The sequence below is a fragment of the Capra hircus genome, chromosome 6 (genome assembly GCF_001704415.2).
Source record: "Capra hircus breed San Clemente chromosome 6, ASM170441v1, whole genome shotgun sequence".
Lineage (NCBI taxonomy): Eukaryota > Metazoa > Chordata > Mammalia > Artiodactyla > Bovidae > Capra > Capra hircus.
This window is the reverse complement of record NC_030813.1, coordinates 99954908-99980312: the sequence shown is the minus strand read 5'-3', so window position 1 is coordinate 99980312 and position 25405 is coordinate 99954908. Positions and strand designations below refer to the sequence as shown.

Genomic DNA, 25405 nt, shown 5'->3' with positions numbered 1-25405 from the left:
AGTCCATCGTATAAATAGACACTTTTACTCTGCATCTTCTATTCATATTATATATAAATATTTCCTCTTGTTTTTAAAAAATTCTTTAGAAACTTTTCCTTTATTTACTAGCCATTCATCATTACATATAAGGCATTCTCTTGTTTCTGGATATTTTATCTTTATCAGGTTTCCTTGTTATAGAAATCACACACATTTGTATTCTTTTATTAGTGGATAAGCTTGCTTATCTCAGTAGATACCAGCTTTCTATATTTACTTTTTAATTTTTACTGATTAACTTAATCAGTTAATTAATTTAATTTTTTGAATGATTTGTTTCTAAGTATACATTTCCTTTTGTATTAGTAGCCCTATGTAATCCTTTGGAAAAGAAGCAGTGCTTTGAGGCTACAAATTAATTATTACAGGATGCAGGAAAATATCTTAAAACTTTATTGGACATTCTGTAAATTTGTAAATAAAATGGGATACCAGTTTGCTACTGCTGCTGCTGCTAAGTCGCTTGAGTCGTGTCCGACTCTCTGCGACCCCATAGACGGCAGCCACCAGGTTCCATCCCTGGGATTCTCCAGGCAAGAACACTGGAGTTTGTTTGCATCTATACATATTAAATTTGTGTATTTCTCTTTAAATTATTTTTTTTTTATTTTTCTTTAGCTGACATTTAACAAATATAGATACTGCATGTATGCTTTTGTTAACCTCAGAAACGTGTTCTGTTCCTAATCATTTGTGTTGTTGTTACGATAAATACAGGAAGCAAAAGGCTCTCATAAAGCATATTTAGCCTTTTTTCTACTTGTAAGCAACTTACTAGTCCTTTTGCCTGCCTAGATAATCTCCAACTTGCTATTTCATTGTTCTGTGCTGAGTTGGCAGTTCTTAAAGAACTGTTCAAAGCTCAAAGGCAAGAAGCAGAAATTCATTTCCAACTTTAATCTCCTTTTCAGTTATTCCCTTACTTACAAAGTTGAGAAATGATCATAGCTCTTTTTTAGTGTCAAGTCGCTTCAGTAATATCCAACTCTTTTGCGACCCCATGAACTAAAGCCCGCCAGGCTCCTCTGTTCACGGGATTCTTCAAGCAAGAATACTGGAGTAGGTTGACATGACTTCCTCCAGGGGATCTTCCCAACCCAGGGTCTGAACCCCAGTCTCTTGTCTCCTGCATTGATTGGCAGGCGCGTTCTTTACTACTAGCACCTCCTAGTATCCTTTGCACTCAGTTTACCTGAAAAGAAGAATTTTTTCTGGAAGTGGAAAATGGTATCTGTACTCCTGAGCTAGAAATGTTTATGAACTCAGGTTTACACCTCTCTTTATTTCCTTTTGGATGATAAAATATATGGTTAAGTGCTTTACTACTGGTTCTGTGACCAATTCACAGACTTCAGATTATTAATTATCCATGTTACAAAGCTGTTAAACCTTAAGGGTTTTATAGCATTCTAGAAAAGTCAGCTATAAAAAAAGTCCATAATTTTGTGAAAAGCCATGACTTTCCTGTCATAAAATATTCATATTTTCTTTCACTTTTTCAACATCTCTTTTAGGAATGATGTGTACCTACTGTGGACAAAATACTGTTTGCTATATCACTTATTCTAATTGAATCTCTTTAAAGTAATTTGAGTTCTGTTCAGTTCAGTCACTCAGTCGTGTCCGACTCTTTGAACCCCATGAATCACAGCATGCCAGGCCTCCCTGTCCATCACCAACTCTCAGAGTTCCCCCAAACTCATCTGCATCGAGTCAGTGATGCCATCCAGCCATCTCATCCTCTGTCGTCCCCTTCTCCTCCTGCCCTCAGTCCCTCCCAGCATCAGGGTCTTTTCCAATGAGTCAGCTCTTTGCATCAGGTGGCCAAATTATTGGAGTTTCAGCCTCAGCATCAGTCCTTCCAATGAACGCCCAGGACTGATCTCCTTTAGGATGGACTGGTTGGATCTCCTTGCAGTCCAAGGGACTCTCAAGAGTCTTCTCCAACACCACACTTCAAAAGCATCAATTCTTCAGCACTCAGCTTTCTTCACAGTCCAACTCTCACATCCATATATGACTACTGGAAAAACCATAGCCTTGACTAGACGGACCTTTGTTGACAAAGTCACGTCTCTGCTTTTTAATATGCTATCTAGGTTGGTCATAACTTTCCTTCCAAGGAGTAAGCGTCTTTTAATTTCATGGCTGCAGTCACCATCTGCAGTGATTTTGGAGCCCAAAAAAATAGTCTGCCACTGTTTCCACTGTTTCCCCATCTATTTGCCATGAAGTGATGGGACCAAGATGCCATGATCTTCGTTTTCTGAATGTTGAGCTTTAAGCCAAGTGTTTCACTCTCCTCTTTCACTTTCACCAAGAGGCTTTTGAGTTCCTCTTCACTTTCTGCCATAAGGGTGGTGTCATCTGTATATCTGAGGTTATTGATATTTCTCGCGGCAATCTTGATTCCAGCTTGTGCTTCCTCCAGCCCAGTGTTTCACGTGATGTACTCTGCATAGAAGTTAAATAAGCAGGGTGACAATATACAGCCTTGACGTACTCCTTTTCCTATTTGGAACCAGTCTGTTATTCCATGACCAGTTCTAACTTGCTTCCTGACCTCAAGAGGCAGGTCAGGTGGTGTGGTATTCCCTTCTCTTTCAGAGTTTTCCACAGTTTATTGGGAAAAATAAACAATAAATCAGTTTACATAGGAATTATTGTAAAAGGTTGAAAGTTGAACTAGATCAGTGTTTGTTTTAAATTCATTTGCTATGATCCACAGTAAAAGATATACACTACGTTGCATTCCAAGTAACACAAACTTAGTTAAAATTCTGAAAATACTTTCCCTTGCTATGTGTACTGCCTTCCAATATTCTGTTCTCTATTTTCTTCAATTCAGTTCTGTTATTTCATATTTCAAAATGCTGACCACAATCCACTGAACCGATTTCATGACCCACCAGTAGGTTGTCCTCCATAGTTTGAAAAACTCATGGATCCATTGACTTAAAATTTTCAGCTTTGTAATTACTTTGATTTAAAATTATTAATATGTTGCTAAAACAGTATGTTGCCTGCAGTTCATTTAATTATTTATCATTTGTAGATCTGGGTTGCTTAGCACTCTGGTTGGAGAGAAGTCTGTGACTCAGAGATGGGAGGTAAGTTCAATGAAAATGTAAGCATCCTTCATAATTTGTAGTCAGAAGGTATAAGTCATTCAGTTAAAAGCACTTTAATAATTTATAAAATGTATACCATAGACAAAAAAGTTTTTTGTTCTTTTTAGGAAAAAAAGTGTTTTGTTATTCTGAAATCTGTGAGAAACTATCCTTTGCCTCATTTTGCATATAAATTTTTAAAAGCAAACATAGTGGAAATAATTGATCGCTTTAAAGTGAATCTTTATCTTTCCCAAGAGAGGTGAAATCAGCAACTTTCAGTATCTGATGCACTTGAACACTTTGGCTGGAAGATCATATAATGACCTCATGCAGTATCCTGTCTTCCCCTGGATCCTTGCGGATTATGACTCGGAGGTAAATGTCATGTCATTTCTGTGAAATTGGAACACATTGTCAAAAGTAATTAAATGATGCTGCAGTGGCTTAAGTGATTTATATGCATTATAGTTTTCAGTTCTCAACAGGCGCTTATTCCCGAGAAGATGAGATGAGCTTTAGCTTAGGCTTGGACAAAGTTTGGATGCTTAGCCAGCTTCTTGGATTCATGGTAATCCATTCAGTTTCCTAAAGTGCCAATAAATTTGGATCCACTGGAGGTGGTCACTGTCTTCTACACTGCAGCCAGTTTCAGAAATAAATCTAATTGAGTCATCTCTCTGTTTAACAACGTATTGCATGAATCTTCATTACAATTTGGAGATAATTTCATTTATTGATTGATTTTTGGCTGAGTTCCGTCTTCATTGCTGCACAGCATTTTCTCCAGTTGTGGCAAGCAGGGGCTACTCTAGTTGCAGTGTGCGGGCTTCTCATTGCCATGGCTTCTCTTGTCACGAAGCAAGGGCTCTAGCGCGCACAGGCTTCAGTAGTTGTGATGCACAGCCTTAGTTCCACCAAGGCATGTGGAATCTTCCCGGAGCAGAGATTGAATCCATGTCTCCTGCACTGGCCGGCAGATTCTTTACCACTGAGCCAGCAGGGCAGCCCCTGAAGAAAATTTTAAAATGTCAGGATAGTACCCTTTGCAGAGCAGCTGCTCCTTAGGTACCCCTCCTGCACTCCCAGGACTGCCGTCTGGACCACCCCGTTCTCTTTCAGCAACTCTGCACGTGCTGCCCTCCCCGCCTGGACTTCCCACGGCCATACCCACCTTACCTCCTGCTGCCAGGTTCCTCTGGCTAGCTGTATTTCATCCAGCAGGACATACTCACTCACACCTCCAGGGGACCTTCTGTCCTTTCTCTCTTCTTTTTCCTCTCTTCCCACACCACCTTGAAGCTGTATTATGCTGCCTTCTTTTACATGTTGTAAGCATGGTTTTTGTCTGACCTTACTCAGCTGTGAGGATGTTGAACTCAAAGACCAACTTAGGTACCTCTTAGGGCCCAATCTTCAGAGCAGGGCCTGGTACTTATATATGCTTTACTCATCTTCGTTGAAATAATCAAACTACAAATGAGGTGTTTTGCATATAGAATTTCAGAGGACAAATACTAACTTGACTTATTTTTGTAAGTGTGGATCAGATTCTCCTGTCCAAGACTTTTAAAATACAAGTTGGCAAAATTGGGGGGCCATGTTGTTGTTCAGTCGCTGAGTCATCTCTAATTCTTTGTGGCCTCATGGACTGCAGCACGCCAGCCTTCCCTGTCCTTTACCATCTCCCAGAGTTTGCTCCAACTCACATCCATTGAGTCAGTGATGCTAACTATCTCATCCTCTGCCGTTCCCTTCTCCTTTTACCTTCAGTCTTTCCTAGCATCAGTATCTTCTCCAGTGAGTTGGCTCTTTGTATCAGGTGGCTAGAGTATTGAAGCTTCAGCTTCAGTATCAGTCCTTCCAACGAATATTTAGGGTTGATTTCCCTTAGGATTGACTGGCTTGATCTCCTTGATATTCAAGGGATTCTCAGGAGTCTTCTCCAGCACCGCAATTTGAAGGCATCAGTTCATTGGCACTCAGCCTTCTTTATTGAAGAGGGAAATGGCAACCCACTCCAGTATTCTTGCATGGAGAATCCCGTGGACAGAGGAGCCCGGTGGGCTATAGTCCAGTTCAGTTCAGTTCAGTCACTCAGTTGTGTCCGACTCTTTGCAACCCCATGAATCGCAGCACACCAGGCCTCCCTGTCCATCACCAACTCTCGGAGTTCACCCAGACTCGCATCCATCGAGTCAGAGATGCCATCCAGCCATCTCACCCTCTATCGCCCCCTTATCCTCCTGCCCCCAATCCCTCCCAGCATCAGTCTTTTCCAGTGAGTCAACTCTTCGCATGAGGTGGCCAAAGTACTGGAGTTTCAGCTTTAGCATCATTCCTTCCAAAGAAATCCCAGGGCTGATCTCCTTCAGAATGGACTGGTTGGATCTCCTTGCAGTCCAAGGGACTCTCAAGAGTCTTCTCCAACACCACAGTTCAAAAGCATCAATTCTCCGGCGCTCAGCCTTCTTCACAGTCCAACTCTCACATCCATATATGACCACAGGAAAAACCATGGCCTTGACTAGATGGACCTTTGTTGGCAAAGTAGTGTCTCTGCTTTTCAATATGCTGTCTAGGTTGGTCATAACTTTTCTTCCAAGGAGTAAGCGTCTTTTAATTTCATGGCTGCAGTCACCATCTGCAGTGATTTTGGAGCCCAAAAAAATAAATCTGACTCTGCTTCCACTGTTTCCCCATCTATTTGCCATGAAGTGATGGGACCAGATGCCATGATCTTAGTTTTCTGCATGTTGAGCTTTAAGCCAACTTTTTCACTCTCTACTTTCACGTTCATCAAGAGGTTTTTAGTTCCTCTTTACTTTCTGCCATAAGGGTGGTGTCATCTGCATATCTGAGGTTATTGATATTTCTCCCAGCATTCTTGATTCCAGCTTGTGTTTCTTCCAGCCCAGCGTTTCTCATGATGTACTCTGCATAGGTGTTAAATGAGCAGGGTGACAAGATACAGCCTTGACATACTCCTTTTCCTATTTGGAACCAGTCTGTTGTTCCATGTCCAATTCTAACTGTTGCTTCCTGACCTGCATATAGGTTTCTTAAGAGGCAGGGCAGGTAGTCTGGTATTCCCATCTCTTTCAGAATTTTCCACAGTTGATTGTGATCCACACAGTCAAAGGCTTTGGCATAGTCAATAAAGCAGAAATAGGTGTTTTTCTGAAACTCTCTTGCTTTTTCCATGATCCAGCGGATGTTGGCAATTTGATCTCTCGTTCCTCTGCCTTTTCTAAAACCAGCTTGAACATCTGGAAGTTCATGGTTCACGTATTGCTGAAGCCTGGCTTGGAGAATTTTGAGCATTACTTTACTAGCATGTGAGATGAGTGCAATTGTGCAGTAGTTTGAGCACTCTTTGGCATTGCCTTTCTTTTGGATTGGAATGAAAACTGACCTTTTCCAGTCCTGTGGCCACTGCTGAATTTTCCAAATTTGCTGGCATATTGAGTGCAGCACTTTCACAGCATCATCTTTCAGGATTTGACATGGCTGAACTGGAATTCCATCACCTGCACTTGCTTTGTTCGTAGTGATGCTTTCTAAGGTCCATTGGATCACAAACAGTCGGACACAACTGAAGTGACTTAGCATGCAGCCTTCTTTATGGTCCATCTCTCATATCTGTACATGAACACTGGAAAAAAAATATAACTTTGACTAGACAAACCTTTGTCAGCAAAGTGATGTCTTTGCTTTTTCATATGCTATCTAGTTTTATCATAACATTCCTTCCAAGAAGTAAGTGTCTTTTAATTTCATGGCCTACAGTCACCATCCGCAGTGATTTTGGAGCCCAAGAAAATAAAATGTCACTGTGTTCACTTGTTTCCCATCTGTGCCTTGAAGTGATGGGACCGGATGCCATGATCATAGTATTTTGAATGTTGAGTTTTAAATAAAAAGAACACAAATTAGGTGTCCCGTGGGTACATAGTTCAAATGTCTGCTTTTAATACACTTAGGAGGTAAATGTTGGTTTCCTTTTAAGTATATCAATTAAGTCACCTAAGGATGAGCTTTTAAAATGATCTCTGGTAGACCGGAGGAATCCACCTCATTTGGGAATCACGGCCTGGTATGATGTTGTCTTTTGGAGGTGACCATGTTAGTGAGTGCTCTAGTTTATTTCACTTCGCTTTTACCTCTAGGAAGAAAATGCTCAGAAGTGAAGTTGGAGTGAAAGATGGGAGGAGGGGGAGAGAGTAGAAGGAAGATTCGATCCTCCGGTTTGGCGGGTGACGGAGGGTAAAGACAAATTGTAGCTTTTGTGTCCACAGTCTCCTGCAAGACTGGGAAGGATTTTCCCTCTTATTCCTCATCTCCAAACCTGAGTTCCAAGTGCCTTCTCCTGTGCAAAAATAAAATTCCAAAACAGACATCTTCATACTGAATCAGTTAAACTGCCGTGTGCCTCTGAGAAATATGGATAGCCAACAGGTGCAAGGCGGTATCTTGGAGTCCAGCTCTGCTGGTGTGACCCCATCGATACTAGCCCATTGACAAAGCATCGTGGCTATAGCCATTCTGTCTATGGTGGTGAAAATAGAGGGAGTTTAGTAATTTTGGAATCGGGTTTCATTTTGTATTTTAGGAGGTTGATCTTACTAATCCCAAGACATTTAGAAACCTGGCCAAGCCAATGGGAGCACAGACAGATGAACGATTAGCTCAGTATAAGAAGCGATATAAAGACTGGGAAGATCCTAATGGTAAGTAACTTTCCCTGTCACAGGACTTGGTACCCAGGTTTCAAAAGTAAGCCATTATTTAGTGGTCTGACACCCTTCCATCTTTACCCAAGTTGTTTGTATATGATTACGTCTGCATCTGTTACATATGCAAGCATATACTCAACCATCAAAGGAGAAAAATCAGGTTTTGCATGCCAACTGACAGCCATGCTTGGAAGGCTTTTTTTAGGTAGCTTGTAAAGTATTGGCAGAAAACTAAGTCTTTCTGTTTTGTCTGGGGTAGAAATTTCCCATCATAATATCCTTTATTCTAATCATGCTTAGGCCAGGAACTATGCTTTCCTTTATTGACTCTTTTAATATTTTTTATTGAAGTATAGTTAATTTAGTGTTTCAGGTATACAAAAAGTGATTCAGTTTGTATGTGTATGTGTATATGAATATACTTTTTTTTCTTTTTCAGATTGTTTTCCATTATATGTTCTTTTAATTTTATTGAGCACTTTTTACAACCTTTTTGCATTAAAAAAATACTAATTGAGTCCCTTCTAAAATACCGCAATTTACATACTCATGATTTATTGTTTAATGTTCACCCCTTCAAATAGGCAAAATAAAGGAGGAAAAAAATTAAGCCTAACAATATTCCCTGTGTGAAATCTTTTTTTTTCCCCCTGCCAAGGAGAATATGTAACAGAAATTGCATGATACCCATAGAACATCAATTCAGAGAAATGTATACTATTGCAAAGCCAGAACCTACTAAAGAATTAGTATACTATCCTGCTTTAGTTGAAGGTGGCTTGCTATAAAGGCTTATCTATTACAGTTAGCCTCAAAACATGCATTGCTGGATGTGCTCAATTTGGGGGAAAGTCACAGAATTAGACTAAAATGGATAGTTGCCAGATTCAGCGTCATCATAAAAGTTTTTGTTCTACAAGTGCCAGAACTGACTAAACTTCATGTCGCAGTTATCACATACATTAACATTTCAAAGTCTGTTGATTAACACTAATTTTATTTTCATGTTACTCTTTTGTTTTCTTTTTTATTCTCATTTTTTTTGTTTTTTAAACTTTTATTGGAGTATAGTTGCTTTACTGTGTTGATAATTTCCGCTGTACAGCAAAGTCTTCCAGCTATACGTAAACATATGTCCTCTTTTTTTGGATTTCCTTCCATTTGGGTCACTGTGGAGCACTGAGTAGGGTGCCCTGTGCTATACAGTAGATTCTCATTAGTTTTCTATTTTGTGCATAGTATCAATAGTATATATATACCAGTCCCAATACCCAATTCATCCTTTTCAATTGTGCTTTTATTTTCTTGGCCAGGAGAAACTCCAGCCTACCACTATGGGACCCACTATTCGTCAGCCATGATTGTGGCTTCATACCTTGTCAGAATGGAGCCCTTCACACAGATATTCCTAAGGCTACAGGTAAAACTCTTAAGTTTAGAATTTTTGCATGTTGTTCACGCCTTCTATTTAAGATCGTTTTTGCTATTTTCTTTAATGTTGTTTATCTCCTGACATGAAGCCCTGTGAAGTTTTAGTCACAAAAGTAGTCAAAACATAATGATAGTGGAATTTCACTGGACCAAAATTGATAAATAAGCTAGGATTTGTTTACACTAAACAAGTGCCAAGGTCCTTTAGTCAAATAAGCAAGTAGCATTTGCTTTCCAGCCACATATATGGAATTCAGCCTTAACTGATTCATCAGACATTTTAAAAAGTCTGTCTAGCTCATTTGCTATTTTCCCTATTATAATTGCTTTTCTCCAAATTCTCTTTCATTTATTCAGCAAATATTTATTGAATACTTACCGGATGCCAGGCACTATCCTAGGTGCTTAGAGGACATCAGAGAATAAAGACAATAGTCCTGCCTGATGGAATTTATATCTTTTGGTTGAGAGAGACAGACAAACATAGTAAATAATTATCTAGTAAAATATTTTAGAATATGATAAGTGCTCTGTGAAAAATAGAGGTCAGAGAAAGGGGATAGGAAGTACAGGAATGTGAGGTGGGGAAGGACATGATGCCATTTTTAGAAAGACTGGTCACTGTAGGTCTCCTTGGAGAGGAGACGTCTGAACCAGAGCTGGAAAGAAGTGAGGGAGTTACTGGTGTGGATATCTGGAGAAAGTATGCTCCAGGCTGGGAGAACAGCCCATAAGGGGCCCTAAGTCAGACCTGTGCCTGAGATATTTGAGGAACAGCAAGGCAGCCAGTATCTAGAGCAGAGTGACTGCAGGGGAAAGCGACAGGGGATGAGGTCAGAGAGCTAGCAGGGGCCAGAGGGTGGTAGGCCTTGGTGGCCATTGTACGGACTTGGGCATTTTCACACAGTGAACTTCATTGTAAAGACAAACACACTGTGTTCACTCAGACACAGCATAGGGAGTTTGCTTGAGGGAAGGCAGTGGTGTATCTGTGAGGCCGTGTAAGCAAAAGAAATTCCTTTTATATTTGAGTTTATCAGTTTATAACTTTTTGATCACCTTCCTAGTTCTCCTCTTAATTCTCATGGGTATAAGAATAACAATGTCATGTTATTTTATAAAATTAGTCAAATACATATATAACCTGAATATTTTCAACTGTAAATGGCTATATGATAATAGCAGCCTTTTTTAATTTTTTTTTTTTTAGTTTTTTTTAAAATTAATTTTTATTGAAATGTACTTGCTTTACAATGTTGTTAGTTCCTACTGTATAACAAAATAAGTCAGCCATACATCCCTCCCTTTTGGGACTCCCTTGCCATTCAGGTCACCACAGTCCGTTAAGTAGAGTTCCCTGTGCTATCCAGTAGGTTCTCATTGGTTACCTATTTTATACATAGTCTGTGTTAGTCCCTCAGTCGTTCCTGACTCTTTGCAACCCATGGACTGTAGCCCGCTAGGCTCCTCTGTGCATGGACTTCTCCAGGCAAGAGTACTGGAGTGGGTTGCCATTCCCTTCTCCAGGGGATCTTCCTGACCCAGGGATCCAGCGTGGGTCTCCCGCATTGTGGGCAGATTCTTTACTATCTGAGCCACCAGGGAAGCCCTATACATAGTGTAAATCCTGTGTATATGTCAATTCCAGTCTCCCAATTCATCCCCTCTTTTCCCCCCTTGGTGTCCATACATGTGTTCTCTATGTCTGCATCTCTAGTTCTGCTTTGTAAGTAAGAATCCTTTTTTTTTTTTTTTAGGAGAGCATTATCAAACAGTGGAAGAACTATTTCTTTATAGTCTTGCCCTCTCTCTAAAAACTAATCTTTTAAAATTGTAGTACTTGGATATCACTTTGATACAAAGCAAGAGACCCTTTGTAAGGAGAACCCCGAAAAGAATTCTTCTTCTTTTTTGTCATTATTTAAAATTTTGTGTATTTGGCATAGGAGAATGGGAAACTGCATTTTCAGCAAATGTATTTCTTTGGGGTTTCCAAGCCCTTGAGCGTGGATGCTGAGGTGGGAGCAGTTCTCTCACAAAGGTGCCTTCTCATTCTGCCCACAGGGAGGCCACTTTGACCTGGCTGACCGGATGTTTCACAGTGTGCGTGAGGCCTGGTACTCAGCGTCGAAGCACAACATGGCGGATGTAAAGGAACTCATCCCGGAATTTTTTTACTTACCTGAGTTCCTGTTCAATTCCAACAACTTTGACCTTGGTATGTAGCACCATGGCACTGTCTTAGGAACGGTATCCAGGAAAAGACCAGCAGAAATGTCACTTTTCTGAGAAGTCTGTAGCAGACACTGACAAGGAAAGCTTTTGTTACCAGACCAACCTTGGGTCCACCCACCTGACACATAGCAAACCCAATCAGTCTGTTGATACTGGGTTGTGGTGAAGGGATGGAACAGTGTTTATTGCCGGGCCAAGCAAGGAGAATGGGCAGCTCATGCTCAAAAGGCTTGAACCACCCCCAGTGACAGCTTTTGGAGGAGAGTTTTAAAGAGTCCGTGTAAGGGAGAGGGTCACAGGCTTTGTGATCAGCTTGTGCTCAGTTCTGCGATTGGTTGATGATGTGGTAACAAAGTGGTATTTCAGGAATTTTGGTCATCAACTTCTGGTTCCAACTGGTCTGGGGTCTATGAGCTTGCGGTCAGCATGCAGGTAACTTCCTCCACCTGGTGGGGGTTTTAATATCTGCAAAACAACTCAAGGATATGGCTCAGGCTTATAGCCCTTGAGGAGAAACTAAAAGTCCTTGACTTTATTTTGGGCTAAACTGTGATTTTGTGCTGCTGGGCTGTTTTCCTTTGTTTCTGCAGCTTCTCTCTTCTCTGATTACATTTGCTCTTTGGAACTGTGGGGAGGCCTGGGAGACTAAGGCTTTTCTACAGACAAAGGAGGGGGAATGCACGGGGCTGGGGTGGACAGGTTGTTCTTGGAAAGGCCCTGCGGGTCCTTCTCAGTTACTATTTCCTCATGGTTATAGCTCCTGTTAAATTCAACTGGGTTATTGGGTATATGAGAGTAAATATAACAAAGAAAAATAGATTTGTGCCCCCAAATAACTGTTTCAATCCAGAGTCTTGGGAAAATGAAAAAATTAACAGATTACATCTAATGGTCAGAATATCATTATTTCATTGAAAATGAAAGTGAGGTAAAATTTTATTTGAAAATTAATGTGATTGAAGCTAACAGCCAAGAGTGGCATATCCACATTTTTCACATATAGTTTAAATCTTTCCGTATTGTCTCAGCTTACATGCTGATAAGTTTTAAAATTAGAATTTTTGAATAACTCTAAGTAAACCCCTTTTTTCATCTCATTAGGGTACTAAAAAAACAGAACCAAATCAACATTTCTAAAAAGGAGAGAAATTTCCTTGGTACTTCGCTCTCTTTGTATTATCCAGCAGCTACAGGAAGTAGATTTGACTTTGGCTATAGTTTCTTGGAACACAGCTTGCTGATCTGTGTTTTGAATATTTATTTTTACAACATATCAAAATTTCATTGTTTTACTTAGAGTATTCATGCCAGGTATTGTTCTGTTTTCATATTGTTTTCATGCCCTGTATCATATTAAGACTTCCACATATAAACCATTACTATACTATCTCATAAAACTTATTAGGTAGTTCAGGGAATCAGTTCAGTTCAGTCGTGTTCAACTCTTTGCAACTCCATGGACTGCAACATGCCAGGCCTCCCTATCTATCACCAGCTCCTGGAGTTTACCCATACCCATATCCATTGAGTTGGTGATGCCATCCAACCATCTCATTCATCTGTCATCCCCTTCTCCTCCCACCTTCAATCTTTCCCAGTATCAGGGTCTTTTCAAATAAGTCAGCTCTTCACATCAGGTGGCCAAGTATTGGAGTTTCAGCTTCAACATCGGTCCTTCCAATGAACACTCAGGACTGATTTCCTTTAGGATGGACTGGTTGGATCTCCTTGTAGTCCAAGGGACTCTCAAGAGTCTTCTCCAACACTGTCACATCTAATATATTTGAGTGATTTGATTTTATTGAGTATTATAATTTTTATTTATTTAATCCGTTCAGCAGCTCAAACCTTGTGAAATTGTAGCTCCAGATGAAATAGGAAAGATAATAAGACTCTCTCAGTAGCCCCAGCAAAAGTCCTAAAATTGTCTTAGTACTGATATCTCTGATTGGACCTGGAACTCAACCTAGAGCAGCTAAAGACACCAAGTTCTAGCACTTAGAGTTTGGAGGAATGGCAGTTCCTTAAAGGAAGAGTAGATGGTAAATAGGAAAAAAACAACAAATGTGAACCCAGCATTTGCATATGAATGCACATTAGGGTTTTATTAGGTTTACTTATAATTCACCTTTGGAGAATGCTACTGTCTTCCCTAGGAATACCACTTTCAAAGAGACAAATATGAAAAAGTGCAAAAACATATTCCAGAAATACTCAGTCTGTTATAATATCTATGTTGCAGGAATGTTCTAACCAGACTACTTACAGACCCAACCAAATCATCCACTTTTAAATAAGTAAATGAAAGAAAGGTCGTGTATAATTGTGACGCTCACCTTCATAACAAATCCCCTTCCCTCCTTGAAATCACACACTTTAAAAACAACACTATTTGCAAGTAAGAGCTAAAGCTGTAAGACTCTTAAAACTTAGGGATAAATCCTCATAATCTTGGATTTAGATAAACATAAGCAAAAGCAACAAAAAAAGGGGTATTGAACTTTATCAGAATTTAAAAACTTCTGCATACAAGGGCATTATGAAGAAAGTGAAAAGAAGACATACAGAATGCTAGAAAATATTTTCAAATGATATATATCTTGTAAGGATCTAGTATTCAGAATATAAAGAACTTGTACAACTCAACAGCAATAAGATAAGTGACCCAATTAAAGCGGCAAAGGACCTGAATAGACATTTCTCCAAAGAAGTTATACAAGTGGCCAATAAGCATATGAAAAGATGCTCAACATCATTATTCATTAGGTAAATGCAAATCAAAAGCACAATTAGGTAATACTTTGCAGTCACTAGGATGACTATAATGGAAAAAGCAAGACACACAAACAGAAAATGACAAGAGCTGAGGAAGATGTGGAGAAAGTAGAACAGTCATGTGTTGCTGGTGTGGATGTTACAGTGGTTCAGCACTGTGGGAAGCACTTTGGTAGTTCCTCAAAAAGTGAAACATTGAATTGCCATATGACCAAGCAATTCCATGCAAGAACTGTCCAGAGGAACTGAAAAAAGACTTAGAGACCTGTACAAGCACATTCATCACAGCTTTATTGACAATAGCCAGATGGTAGAAACAGCCCACATATATATCAATGGATAAACAAACTGTGGAATATGCATATAGTGGAGTATCACTCAGGCATTATAAGATACAGGGTAATGGTAAACGCACAAACATAGACAAACCTCAAAAACATTACACCAAAAAGAACCTAGATGCAGAAAGTCACGTAATGACTCCAGTTATACGGAATGCCCAGAACAGGTACATACAGATCGACAGGACACAGATTGGTGATTTCCAGGGCCTGAGGCAGGGGATCGGGGCGGGGGCAGAGGGGGAGGAATGGGGAGCAACTGTTTACATTTAAGATTTCTTTCTGGGGTGGTCAAAATGTTTTAGTACTAGATATAGTTGCACAATACTGCAAACATATGAAATGCCACGGAATTATTCACTTTAAAATCGTTAACTTTATGTTATGTGAACTTTACCTCAGTATAAAGGAAGTCAAACAAAACCGTTTGTCTCTCCATCCAGAAGAGAGAGCTAATAATACAAAAGAAAGAACACTTGGGGTTTTTTCCCTGGCTCTGGAGCACATAGGTTCTTTTCCTGGTCTTATCCTTTTACCCTTGGATAAACATGGAGGGAAACTGCAGAGTAGCAGAATTAGAACAAGAGTTTTCAACAGACTGTCCCCTTTAAACGACATTTTAAAATTGCAGACAGTGCTGATAAAATAACATTATATCACACAGTATTTAGGGATTATGAGCAAAATTGGGGAAAGTAGATTCTGTCTACTATTCTATCAGGTAGTTAGGGGATTATTACTTCTTATTATCAAAAAAGTTATTTCTTACTTCTTACTCTTATTAGGCCTACAGGACATTTCAGAGAGGGTGGGGAAAGGGTGTGAAAGAGGGGAGAGAGGCTGTAATAACTTGATTGTTTTATTTTTTTTTTCTTAAGTTACATGAAAATTTTTCCAACTAAATCAAAACATTCCTTTAAACAATAAAATGGATTTTTAATCTCTTACTTGTATCACATTGTAAAGAAGCCATCAAGTCTCAGTGATGAAAGGAAAGGTTTTTTTACTGGCCCTTACTTGGAACCTACCTTTTGTGTCCTGAAATTTGAACAGTTCTCTATGAAAATTTATAATGCAGCTGTTTAACCAACTGCATGAAACTAGGGAGTCCACATCATCATTTACAGAGTCATTGTTTACCATGATTATCCGATTTGTGCCTAGGAAAGCTCTGTAAGCTCAGTTAACTTTTTGAAAGAAGAAACAGAACCCACTTCCTCAGATGCCAGTCCCATTTAATGTGTTTCGTTGTCAATAGATCTCATAGTAAATGCAACCTTTACTATTTTAGGGATTATCTGGCTGTGACTTAAAATAACAGTTTATGTGGAATAAATATGGCATGGTTATGAATTACTATAACTTGATTTCTTTTCCTGCCAGGTGGTCCTATAGTCTTTACAAGTGTTTTTTTCTGTTAAAAGATACAACAGTCCCAAAAAAGTCACATTGTTTCAGATTTTACTTTTATTTTTTAATGCAGCAAAATACATGTGGGTTCTACCGAGTTTTCTCAAGAATTTAAGAATCAGAAATATGAGAAACCACATGTATTGCAAATATTTCTGGATGACTCATACTTTTATGTCCTCTTAGGCCAAGATAGAATCCAGACTGAAATTGGCTTGAGGAGTTAGGTATTCTTTCAGCAACCTTTTCCATGTGAATGCAGAATGTTGTAAAACCATCCAGAAAAGAGATTCAGTGCTTGGCCACTGCTGTTGACTCACCAAGCTTTAAGCATTCTGGAAGAGCCTACATGAATGCTTCAGAGAAATTGTTAATGGTCTTGAAGATGAGCAGTCTTAAGGAGCTTGTATTGGTTTAGGCAGTTTCTTCCAAACTCAAAACAGTAACCCCATAAAATGCTTCATGAAGGAGTCCTGTGGTCAATTAAATGGCAGAAATGTTGTATCCAATACCCTTCCTAGAGAAGAGCAGTACCTCTGAGGAGCCTTATAGAAAAGAAACATGTTTAACCTTGCATAGTTCAGCATTTCCTGAAGCCCTTTGACTGTGGGAGCCCCACAGTTTTGCGAATGCTCAATAAATCTCTCTAAGGAGGAATTTTGGGGAAATACCAGAGTAGATGATCTCTGAGGGTCCCTTCTGGTGGTAACATTGTATAGTTCTGGTAATGAATCTAACCCACTATTTCTCTGTTACTTTAATAGGATGTTACTATTTATCTCACTCTTTTATTTTCTTGTTAATGTGTCTAATTTCACAGGCTGTAAACAAAACGGCACCAAGCTTGGAGACGTTATCCTTCCACCCTGGGCAAAAGGAGACCCACGAGAATTCATCCGGGTGCACCGTGAGGTAATGGGAGCGTGCTTTGCGGTGGAACTGAGGCTTCACTGGCTTACTGACCACAAAAGAGAGAGGACCTTGAGCGATGTGTTCCCCGTGTGTTCAAGTTACTAATGTGATTTGTATGGTTTTTAGTTATTTTAGTTCCAGTTGGCCAGTGGTCACTTCTTTTACTTTCCACGTTAGTAATAACAAGTCAGCCAGTGACTGAACCTGTGTTTTGAAATTGCAGGCTCTGGAATGTGACTACGTGAGTGCCCATCTGCATGAGTGGATCGACTTAATCTTCGGCTATAAGCAGCAAGGTCCTGCCGCGGTAGAAGCTGTAAATGTCTTCCATCACCTTTTCTATGAGGGTCAAGTGGATATCTACAACATAAATGACCCCCTCAAGGAGACAGCCACCATAGGGTTCATTAATAACTTTGGGCAGATCCCTAAACAGGTATGGCTGTTTTTCCCTTATCGTCGATACTTTCTCTTACATTTTTCAAGCTCTGTCTAATGTCTGTGGGCTTCCCTGGTGGCTCAGTGGTAGAGAATCTGCCTGCCAATGCAGGAGACGCGGCTTCCATCCCTGGGTCGGGAAGATCCCCTGGAGAAGAAAATGGCAGCCCCGCCAATATTCTTGCCTGGAGAATCCCACGGGCCTAGTCCATGGAAGAGTCCACACATAGCTTAGCGACTGAACAATATATCTATGGATGGTAGATGACCATATAGTAATTTACTTTGGACCAAGTTTTTAATTAAGAACCATGAATATTGCCCAGTAGTTGCAGTGGGTCCCTAGATTATTACATTCTCCTTCCTCTTACAGTCCAGGTAAATAGAAATTGTGTTAGTCAAAGAGGATTTTCCTTCACAGACTAGTGGCAGGGCATGCTTTCCTGTCCCCACACACGATTCAGCAGGAAACTGGCTTCTCAACTGCTCCTGCACAACCCAGAGGAAGGGAGAGCTTCACCACATCCGATCAGGATAGCGGAGCTACTGGGCAAGTCACGTTTCCTATGGAAAAGCCTCTCTTGGAAGGTTGTGTACCAGAGGCTAGCACTTTGCCTTGCACTCAAAGAATTCCTCCAGGAAGCCCTAGCCAACCAGGTATTCAGTGTTTCTGCAAACCAGAAGAGCCTCCTTTTGAGTCACTAAGGGAACTCATCCCATCCTTCATCGCCATTGCTCTGGGCCCACGACGAGAGCAGGGTGTGCCAGAAGAAGCCACAACACGGTGCAGAAGCCTCGCGTTGCTGGCTGTTGAGACCACCGCCTTTCCCCCAAGTGCCCTGGCCTCTGCATTTTGACCCTGGCTGTCCTTCTCTCTTCAGACATCTCTCCTGGACTCCCTTTCTGTAGGTTAACCGACTTCGAGGTTTCCACAATTGACAGCTGGGAACACAGAACAATGATAAGTCTTTGTTTATGGAAAAGCCGGGATATGGAAAAGTCACCGCCTGTGACTCCGCCGCTCACAGTGCAATCTGATCCCCCAGTGCAGGAGTCAGGCTTACTTCCAAAGTGGAACATTTGTTGATGAGCTGTAATCACAGCAGAAGAACCTTAGTTAAGCCTTTCCCTTCTTTGAGGGTTACATGTGCAGGAACCATTTTTCATAACCTTCTGGGAAACAGATATTCTAAACACACATGCCCTGTTGCAGGATTTTTGCCCCACTTTTGAGTTTAAGAGGAAGATAGTCTGGGAGATAGGGTTTGGATGCTAACATATTTCTAGGACATTCCAGGAACTAATGGAGAGTACTTCCAAGTGTAACCACCCCTCAAAATAGCTAAGCTTTGTCGTCGTCGTCATGTTAATTTATCCTTATATATATGCTTGCCTGGCCTGCTCTATCCTCAGGTACTTCATAAAGGTCTTCAGTAAAGGTTCATTCATGAGCATATTTGAAAGTATGTGGGTATTTTAATACAGCTTCTGAGTCTTGTCTCTGAAGACATTTATAAAAAATAACGGAACCCTGATCCTATGCCATGTATGTAGACAAAATGGGAATTACATCTTTAAAGCTTTGGGCGCCTCAGATGTGTATCTTTATAAACATATTTTTTCTCCTGGAAACCCAAAATGTCAAATAAATAGACTGTGATGGTGTTGTAGTCATCCTAAATCTCATTTCATCTTAAGATTTTCCAAATATCTTCCTCAGATATCAGTTTTCCGACAGAAATGACTCTGCCTATTTAGAAACCATACAGTATTTGAAAAACAGTCATCTTAAATGTACATTAATACTTTTCAATCCCTTAGAAATAGTAAATGGAAATGACAAAGATCTTTTTTTCTTTTACATCATCACAAAGTAAACAGAAGGCAGCCATATTCATATTAAGCAAATTAGTAGCACCTAAATGAGATAGGAATGATGTCACATCCATAAAGCCCATGTTGGCGCCAGATGTAACCCAGTTAGAATGGCTGCCTGCTCTCCATTGCCCAGAACGGTATCGATCTGTAAAGGATGGGTTCATTTTTAAACATCACTGAAAAATAATTTTCAACTGACTGTTATTTGAAGAGATTAATTTACTTTTGAAAAATTATCATGAAATCAGTGTAGCATAGAGCTTGATGGTAACCCAAGCTTTAGTATCAGAGTCTTGTCCCCACTTACTGAGGTATGAGATCTCAGATGGCAACCTTCTGAGCCTCTTTAAATCTCTTTCGTCAAGTATAAAATGTGACAATGTGATACCTAATGGCTGTTGTGAAGCTTAAGTGAAATAGCAACAAAATATCTGGCAAATAAAAGGGTTGATTAATAAATGTTAGCTTTCGTTATAAAATGTGTTGTCTTCTCTCTTACCAGTTATTTAAAAAACCTCATCCACCCAAGCGAGTGAGGAGTCGACTCAATGGAGACAATGCGGGGGCCTCCGTCCCGCCAGGGTCTGCCAGTGACAAGATCTTTTTTCATCATCTAGACAACCTGAGGCCTTCGCTAACACCTGTAAAAGGTAAAATGACAGGGAATGGGCTTTTGCTGGATGATTCTGTGGGACTGTTTAATAATCCTAGTCAAGCAATAACAAGTTTGCTTCTCAGCAACAGTGTCATTTGTAGGAAGTGCTAAAACCATCAAATACAGAGTCTCCTTTTCCTTTTCTCTTCTCTTCTTTCTGCCTGTTGGATTTTGCATCCGAAAGAAACCCAACAGGTTTCTCCTCTCTGCTAGGGTACTGAAAACTAGTATACCAAGTCTTATAATTCAACTTGTAGAAAAACTTCTGCCATCTTCATTTACACATGTTCTGCCAATTTAGAAATAGCAGTAAGAAGACTTGTATTTTTAACATGCCAACTTTAAAAGCTTCTTTCATCTACTGTTATTGTAAGTTATTTTAAATTACTTTTCCAAGTAGATTTTTTTCCCCTTTGAATTAAAAAAAAAAAAATTGTTTTGCAGAGTCTTAAAGTTGTCACTTAAATCCAAAAACTGGAGCATCAAAGTCTGGATGGGTGCCCAGCTCTCTGCCGCCTGTCTCATTCCACAGACTCTGCCCTGTGCCAGCTCCAGCCACTGCCCAGAGATGGCTCTGGAGCACTGGCGTGGTCAACAGAGTCCTGGGTCAGAGCTGGGGTTCTTGGCCTTCCTTCAGGAAGTCTAGGGCTGGGAGGGGCTGAAGGCCTAGGTTGTTTGGAGGTCTGTGTGGCGTTCTGGGGAGCATCCCAGAACACTCTGGAAGTCCTTGGGATCAAAAGGTGGGCCTGGTGGCTGGGAGCCAAACCCAAGCAAGTGTCCATAGCCAGGCAGGCTAGAGACACCAGTCAAGGTCGGTATCTGCCCAGTTGGTCTGCAGAAGACTCCATCGAAAGCCACGCCCTACTTCCTTCTCAGGTCATTTTGTATTAATGTGGGTGTCAAGATACTTGATTTGTATGAATATTTGAAATCCCTTTACCCTCCCCTGTGGGATTCCCAGGTAGCCTTCGTGGTGAAGAATCTGTCCACCAAGGCAGGAGATGCAAGAGATGCCAGTTCAGTCCCTGGGTTGGAAAGATCCCCTGAAGGAGGAAATGGCTTCCCACTCCAGTATTCTTGCCTGGAGAATCCCAGGAACAGAGGAGCCTGGTGGGCTATAGTTCATGGGGTCACAAGAGTCAGACACAACTAACACTCTCTACCCTCCTCTGTGGGATAAGGAGGTTAGTTTTCCCTGTACTGGTTCTAACATGTTGATTTATTTTTTGTAGAACTCAAAGAGCCTGTGGGACAAATCGTGTGTACAGACAAAGGCATTCTTGCGGTAGAACAGAATAAGGTTCTTATCCCGCCAACCTGGAACAAGACTTTCGCTTGGGGCTACGCAGACCTCAGCTGCAGGCTGGGGACCTACGAGTCAGACAAGGTTTGCACTGTTGCTTGTTCTCATATGTCATCCTGCCTCATGGGGGTGGGGATAGCTCAAGCCAAGGGCTTCTCAGCTGCTCCTCCCCAGCCCAGAGGAAGGGAGAGCTTCACTGCATCCGATCAGGATAGAGGAGCTAGTGGACGAGTCCCGTTTCCTGCAGAAAAGCCTCTCCTGGAAGGTTGTGTACCAGGACCTAGCAGTTTGCCTTCCACTCTAAGAACTCCTCCAGGGGGCCCTAGCCAACTAGGTATTCAATATTTCTGCCAACCAGACGAGCCTCCCTTTGAGTCACTGTCCCACTTACCATTTCGGTGGCAGAAAACCTGCCGCCCTTCCCCTAAGAAGCAGTTGCGGCTACCATTTTGAGTCCCATTAGCATCTCTTGGAGAGGCAATACATAAGTGACGCTTTGGGGTCGTATTTGCCCCTTGACAGTCCTCTCCTGAATGCATGAGGGACACAGTCTGTGTCTGTAACACAGTTTTGTTTAGTCACATTGTCATGAACAGCAGCACTCATGGGTTCCTTTTACATTCTGCCCACTACAGCGGATGCATCCTTTCACCAGATCACCCCCTGCATCTCACACAGCATCACACAACCTGAACGTCATTTTGCATCGCACAATCTAAACATCTTTTTCCCTGACTGGAGAAACTGGAGACCCCCAATATGAACAAAGTGCTTCTTATTATGATTTTCAATAGCATCTATCGTTAGGAGGCTGTGGGTGTAGTTCAGAGTAGAGCGTTAGGGAACCAGCCCAGCAGGTATTGGCCCAGGAGGGACCCAAACAGAGGTTCTCTTTCATTTGGTATGCTCGTCGTGTCTCAGAAGCTTGTAGTGCTTGATGGCATGTGTGTCTCACATCTCTTCTATTTTACAGGCAGTGACTGTTTATGAATGTTTGTCAGAGTGGGGCCAGATTCTCTGTGCGATCTGCCCCAACCCCAAGCTGGTCATCACGGGTGGAACAAGCACGGTCGTGTGTGTTTGGGAGATGAGTGCCTCGAAAGAAAAGGCTAAGACTCTCACTCTCAAACAGGTAACAGAAAGTGAGATGGTGGACCTATTCCAGCCCACCCGCTCATGCTCTAGAGAAACTGAGTAACTTCCTTAATTCCGAGGCAATTTATACCATTAATGGACAAGACCAAAAAAATGTATGTTCTTTTGCTAGAAATGGATCTTAAAAAAAGTAAATGAAAAATCAGAGGATACTATTTCTGAAGATGATCCAAGCTGTCCTTTTATAAAATCTGAAGCAAGATATCTTTAGGTGATACAGTTTTTTTAAAAATATATTTAAGTAATGTCAATGTTTCTCAGAGTTATATGTAGGTTAAATTCTTGCAAACCAGTTATATTTGCAATTGATTCATAACAACTTCTGGATGCTTTGCATTCATCTATACCATTAAGTCGTTGATTTTTGGTTTTCTGTTTCTTCATTTATAATATTCTTAAGAACATGGCAAATTCATGAAATATATTCAGAAAAACCATTGGTGATGTTATTAACAAGTATTTTTGATCACTTGTTATGAGGTGACTCTATCATAAATGTTTAATCAAAACAAGAATTCTTTTATCATGAAGCCATCACCTTTTTAATATTTGATTTATAAGTGAATTTACTGTAAGTTTCTTTTTAATGGAGTTTACATCTAGGTGTTTTCTGTGATAACACATTTTAAAAGTAGTGTAACAGTAATATCTGACATTTACTGAACACCTGCCGTGTTCAGGGCACTGTGCTGGGAGTTTAAAAAATGTAAAACTGCAATCCTTACCTTTCTACAAGATCATTATCAGCCCGAGCTAATTAACACCTGGAAAAACCACGGCTTAGGGAACTTAATACACAGGCCCATGTCACACCTTGTGGTAAAGCCAGGATATAAATTCAGTTCTGTGTGATTCCAAAGCTATCTTAAAACCAGCCTCAGGCAAACAGTGCTGTTCTCAATACCTATAGAAAGAATTGAGCCCCTCTTGCTTACTCCAGTGACCATCTCTATTGTCCAGAACCTTCAGTGGTTGCTGGGTCTAAAGGTGAGTCCTTGTGAGACAGTCTCCACATGAGCAGGCGCAAGGCTCTCAGTGCAGTTTGCTGGTCCAAACACTCCTGCTTGCGATATTTTCAATGTAGAAAATGGGCTTCGCAGCCAGCTAGCGTGCCTGTTAGCCCCTCAGTGCCAAGTACTCCTCACTTCAAACAGCCTTCTGGGTTTGCTAAGTATATAGTAAGGGTGTGTGCATCACCAAAATTTGATAAATAGTAAATACTCAGAAATTCCTAACAGTCATCTGAATCTTTTCCTTCAAAATGTTTGTTTTCGTGCACTACAATTTCCCTTGATCCTGTTTCTCTTCATATCCCAGCAAAAGAGAAATGTGTTTATTCTGGTTTGAGAACAGGTCCCTCTCGGGTGCAGGAGACACCCAGGTGTGTCCAGCTCCTAACAGGTGCTCAGCAGACATGTCAGAGCTGCATTTTCACTGTATCTTCCTGGGACCATGTATTACAACCACGCACTTACATTTTTAGAAAACATATCCAATTGTAGTTCTGTAGAATGGACTTCGAGGAATCGACAGCAGAAAAGAATAGATTCAGAATTTAAATTCTGAATTTGGGGACTGTGATCGACACATCTCCGTGTGGAGAGGGGAAGTGTGAGAAAACCCCAGCTGGGTTGCAGTTGCGACTCTCCCTTCTTTCTGAGATCCTGGGCTGAGGCCAGGAGAGAAGAAAGATACTAATGGAGAGTGGCGTCTCCCAAGTCCTCCACACTTCCCTCTTACCCCTGGTTGGGGAGGCAGGGACAGTGGCGAGAAAAGAATGAGGGCCTTCCAGGTGCTGCTTCGCGAGGCGCTCCGCGCTAGCTGCACGCCTCTCGGTTCACAGCGCACCCAGCTGTTTGGAGTCCAGTAAGGAGCACAGCCACCTGAGACCAGGTCTCATCTGTTCCCCTTTTAGGCCTTACTTGGCCACACTGATACGGTCACCTGTGCCACCGCGTCGTTAGCCTATCACATCATCGTCAGTGGGTCCCGAGACCGAACCTGCATCATCTGGGACCTGAACAAGCTGTCGTTCCTAACCCAGCTCCGAGGCCACCGGGCTCCCGTGTCTGCTCTGTGTATCAATGAATTAACCGTAAGTCATAAATTGCTCACTTGTTTTGTGTGTAGGAACACATAACTCTGGCCAGCATAAATACAAAATAACTCTGCTTTCCAAGTTGATGGACATACATCTTATAAAAGCCACTTGGTTTAGATGTTGTTTGCAAAAGCAAATGGATATTAAAGTTTGTAACCCAGGAAACAATTCTGTCTTAAAATCCAATCACTGCAGCAATACTTCAAAGAGCAAGATTTGGTTCAAAATAAAACAGTGTAGAATGTGCTTTTTTAAAAGCAAGGAATTTGTGGGATTTGTTAAAATTGTTGAAGTTTGATGAAATATGTTCAAAGTGTTTATAAAGTGAGGAGAGTAATATTTGGGTACCCAAACAAGAGAAAAATTGTTGTAAAATGGTTTTCAAAACAGATTCCAAAGGTATGAAAAAAAATGGCCCTCAAAAATACACAGAAACAGAACAAAAGAAATTTGCTGGCATAGGAGCCTCCATGCAGACTAGGCAAGGAGGGGGAAAAGTCATTGGTTTGGGGTGTTGGGAAGCAAGGAACATTCAGGGTAGGTTTAGAGAGAATGAGGTCTCTGTGTCCAGGGGACAATTTCTCACATGTGCAAGTCAGTCTGCAAGTTAATGAGAACCCCCAAGCTCATCACTTCTTAGCTGTAAATATTCACTCCCACCCTTGCTGTCAGCACCGCCGGGCATCATGCTAGTGACACAGAGTGGTCCTAGCTTTGTCATACCATCAGCCATGGGCAGCTTTCCCTTCAAAGGAGGCATATCTTTAATTTATACCAGAAGATTCTGAGTATTGAGTACTGTGTTTTCAGTCAAATACCTTGCAGTCACTCAGAGAAAAAGAAGAAAAGGAAATTTACTCATTCCCACTTAATGGCACTTGCA

At 41.0% G+C, this 25405-nt stretch overlaps 1 protein-coding gene across 4 annotated transcripts in view; it reads left to right on the top strand.

Moving 5' to 3' along the window:
• Window positions 1–25405, top strand: part of WDFY3 (WD repeat and FYVE domain containing 3) — a 279597-nt gene that overhangs the window by 237346 nt on the left and 16846 nt on the right. For all 4 annotated transcript variants that reach the window (XM_018049687.1, XM_018049685.1, XM_018049684.1 and 1 more), the window contains 11 exons: window positions 3098–3152; window positions 3411–3530; window positions 7765–7882; window positions 9202–9308; window positions 11384–11537; window positions 16901–16992; window positions 17216–17428; window positions 19811–19958; window positions 21196–21350; window positions 22240–22398; window positions 24337–24516. In XM_018049687.1, coding sequence (XP_017905176.1) covers window positions 3098–3152; window positions 3411–3530; window positions 7765–7882; window positions 9202–9308; window positions 11384–11537; window positions 16901–16992; window positions 17216–17428; window positions 19811–19958; window positions 21196–21350; window positions 22240–22398; window positions 24337–24516 — 1501 coding nt within the window. The remainder of the gene's footprint in view (window positions 1–3097; window positions 3153–3410; window positions 3531–7764; window positions 7883–9201; window positions 9309–11383; window positions 11538–16900; window positions 16993–17215; window positions 17429–19810; window positions 19959–21195; window positions 21351–22239; window positions 22399–24336; window positions 24517–25405) is intronic.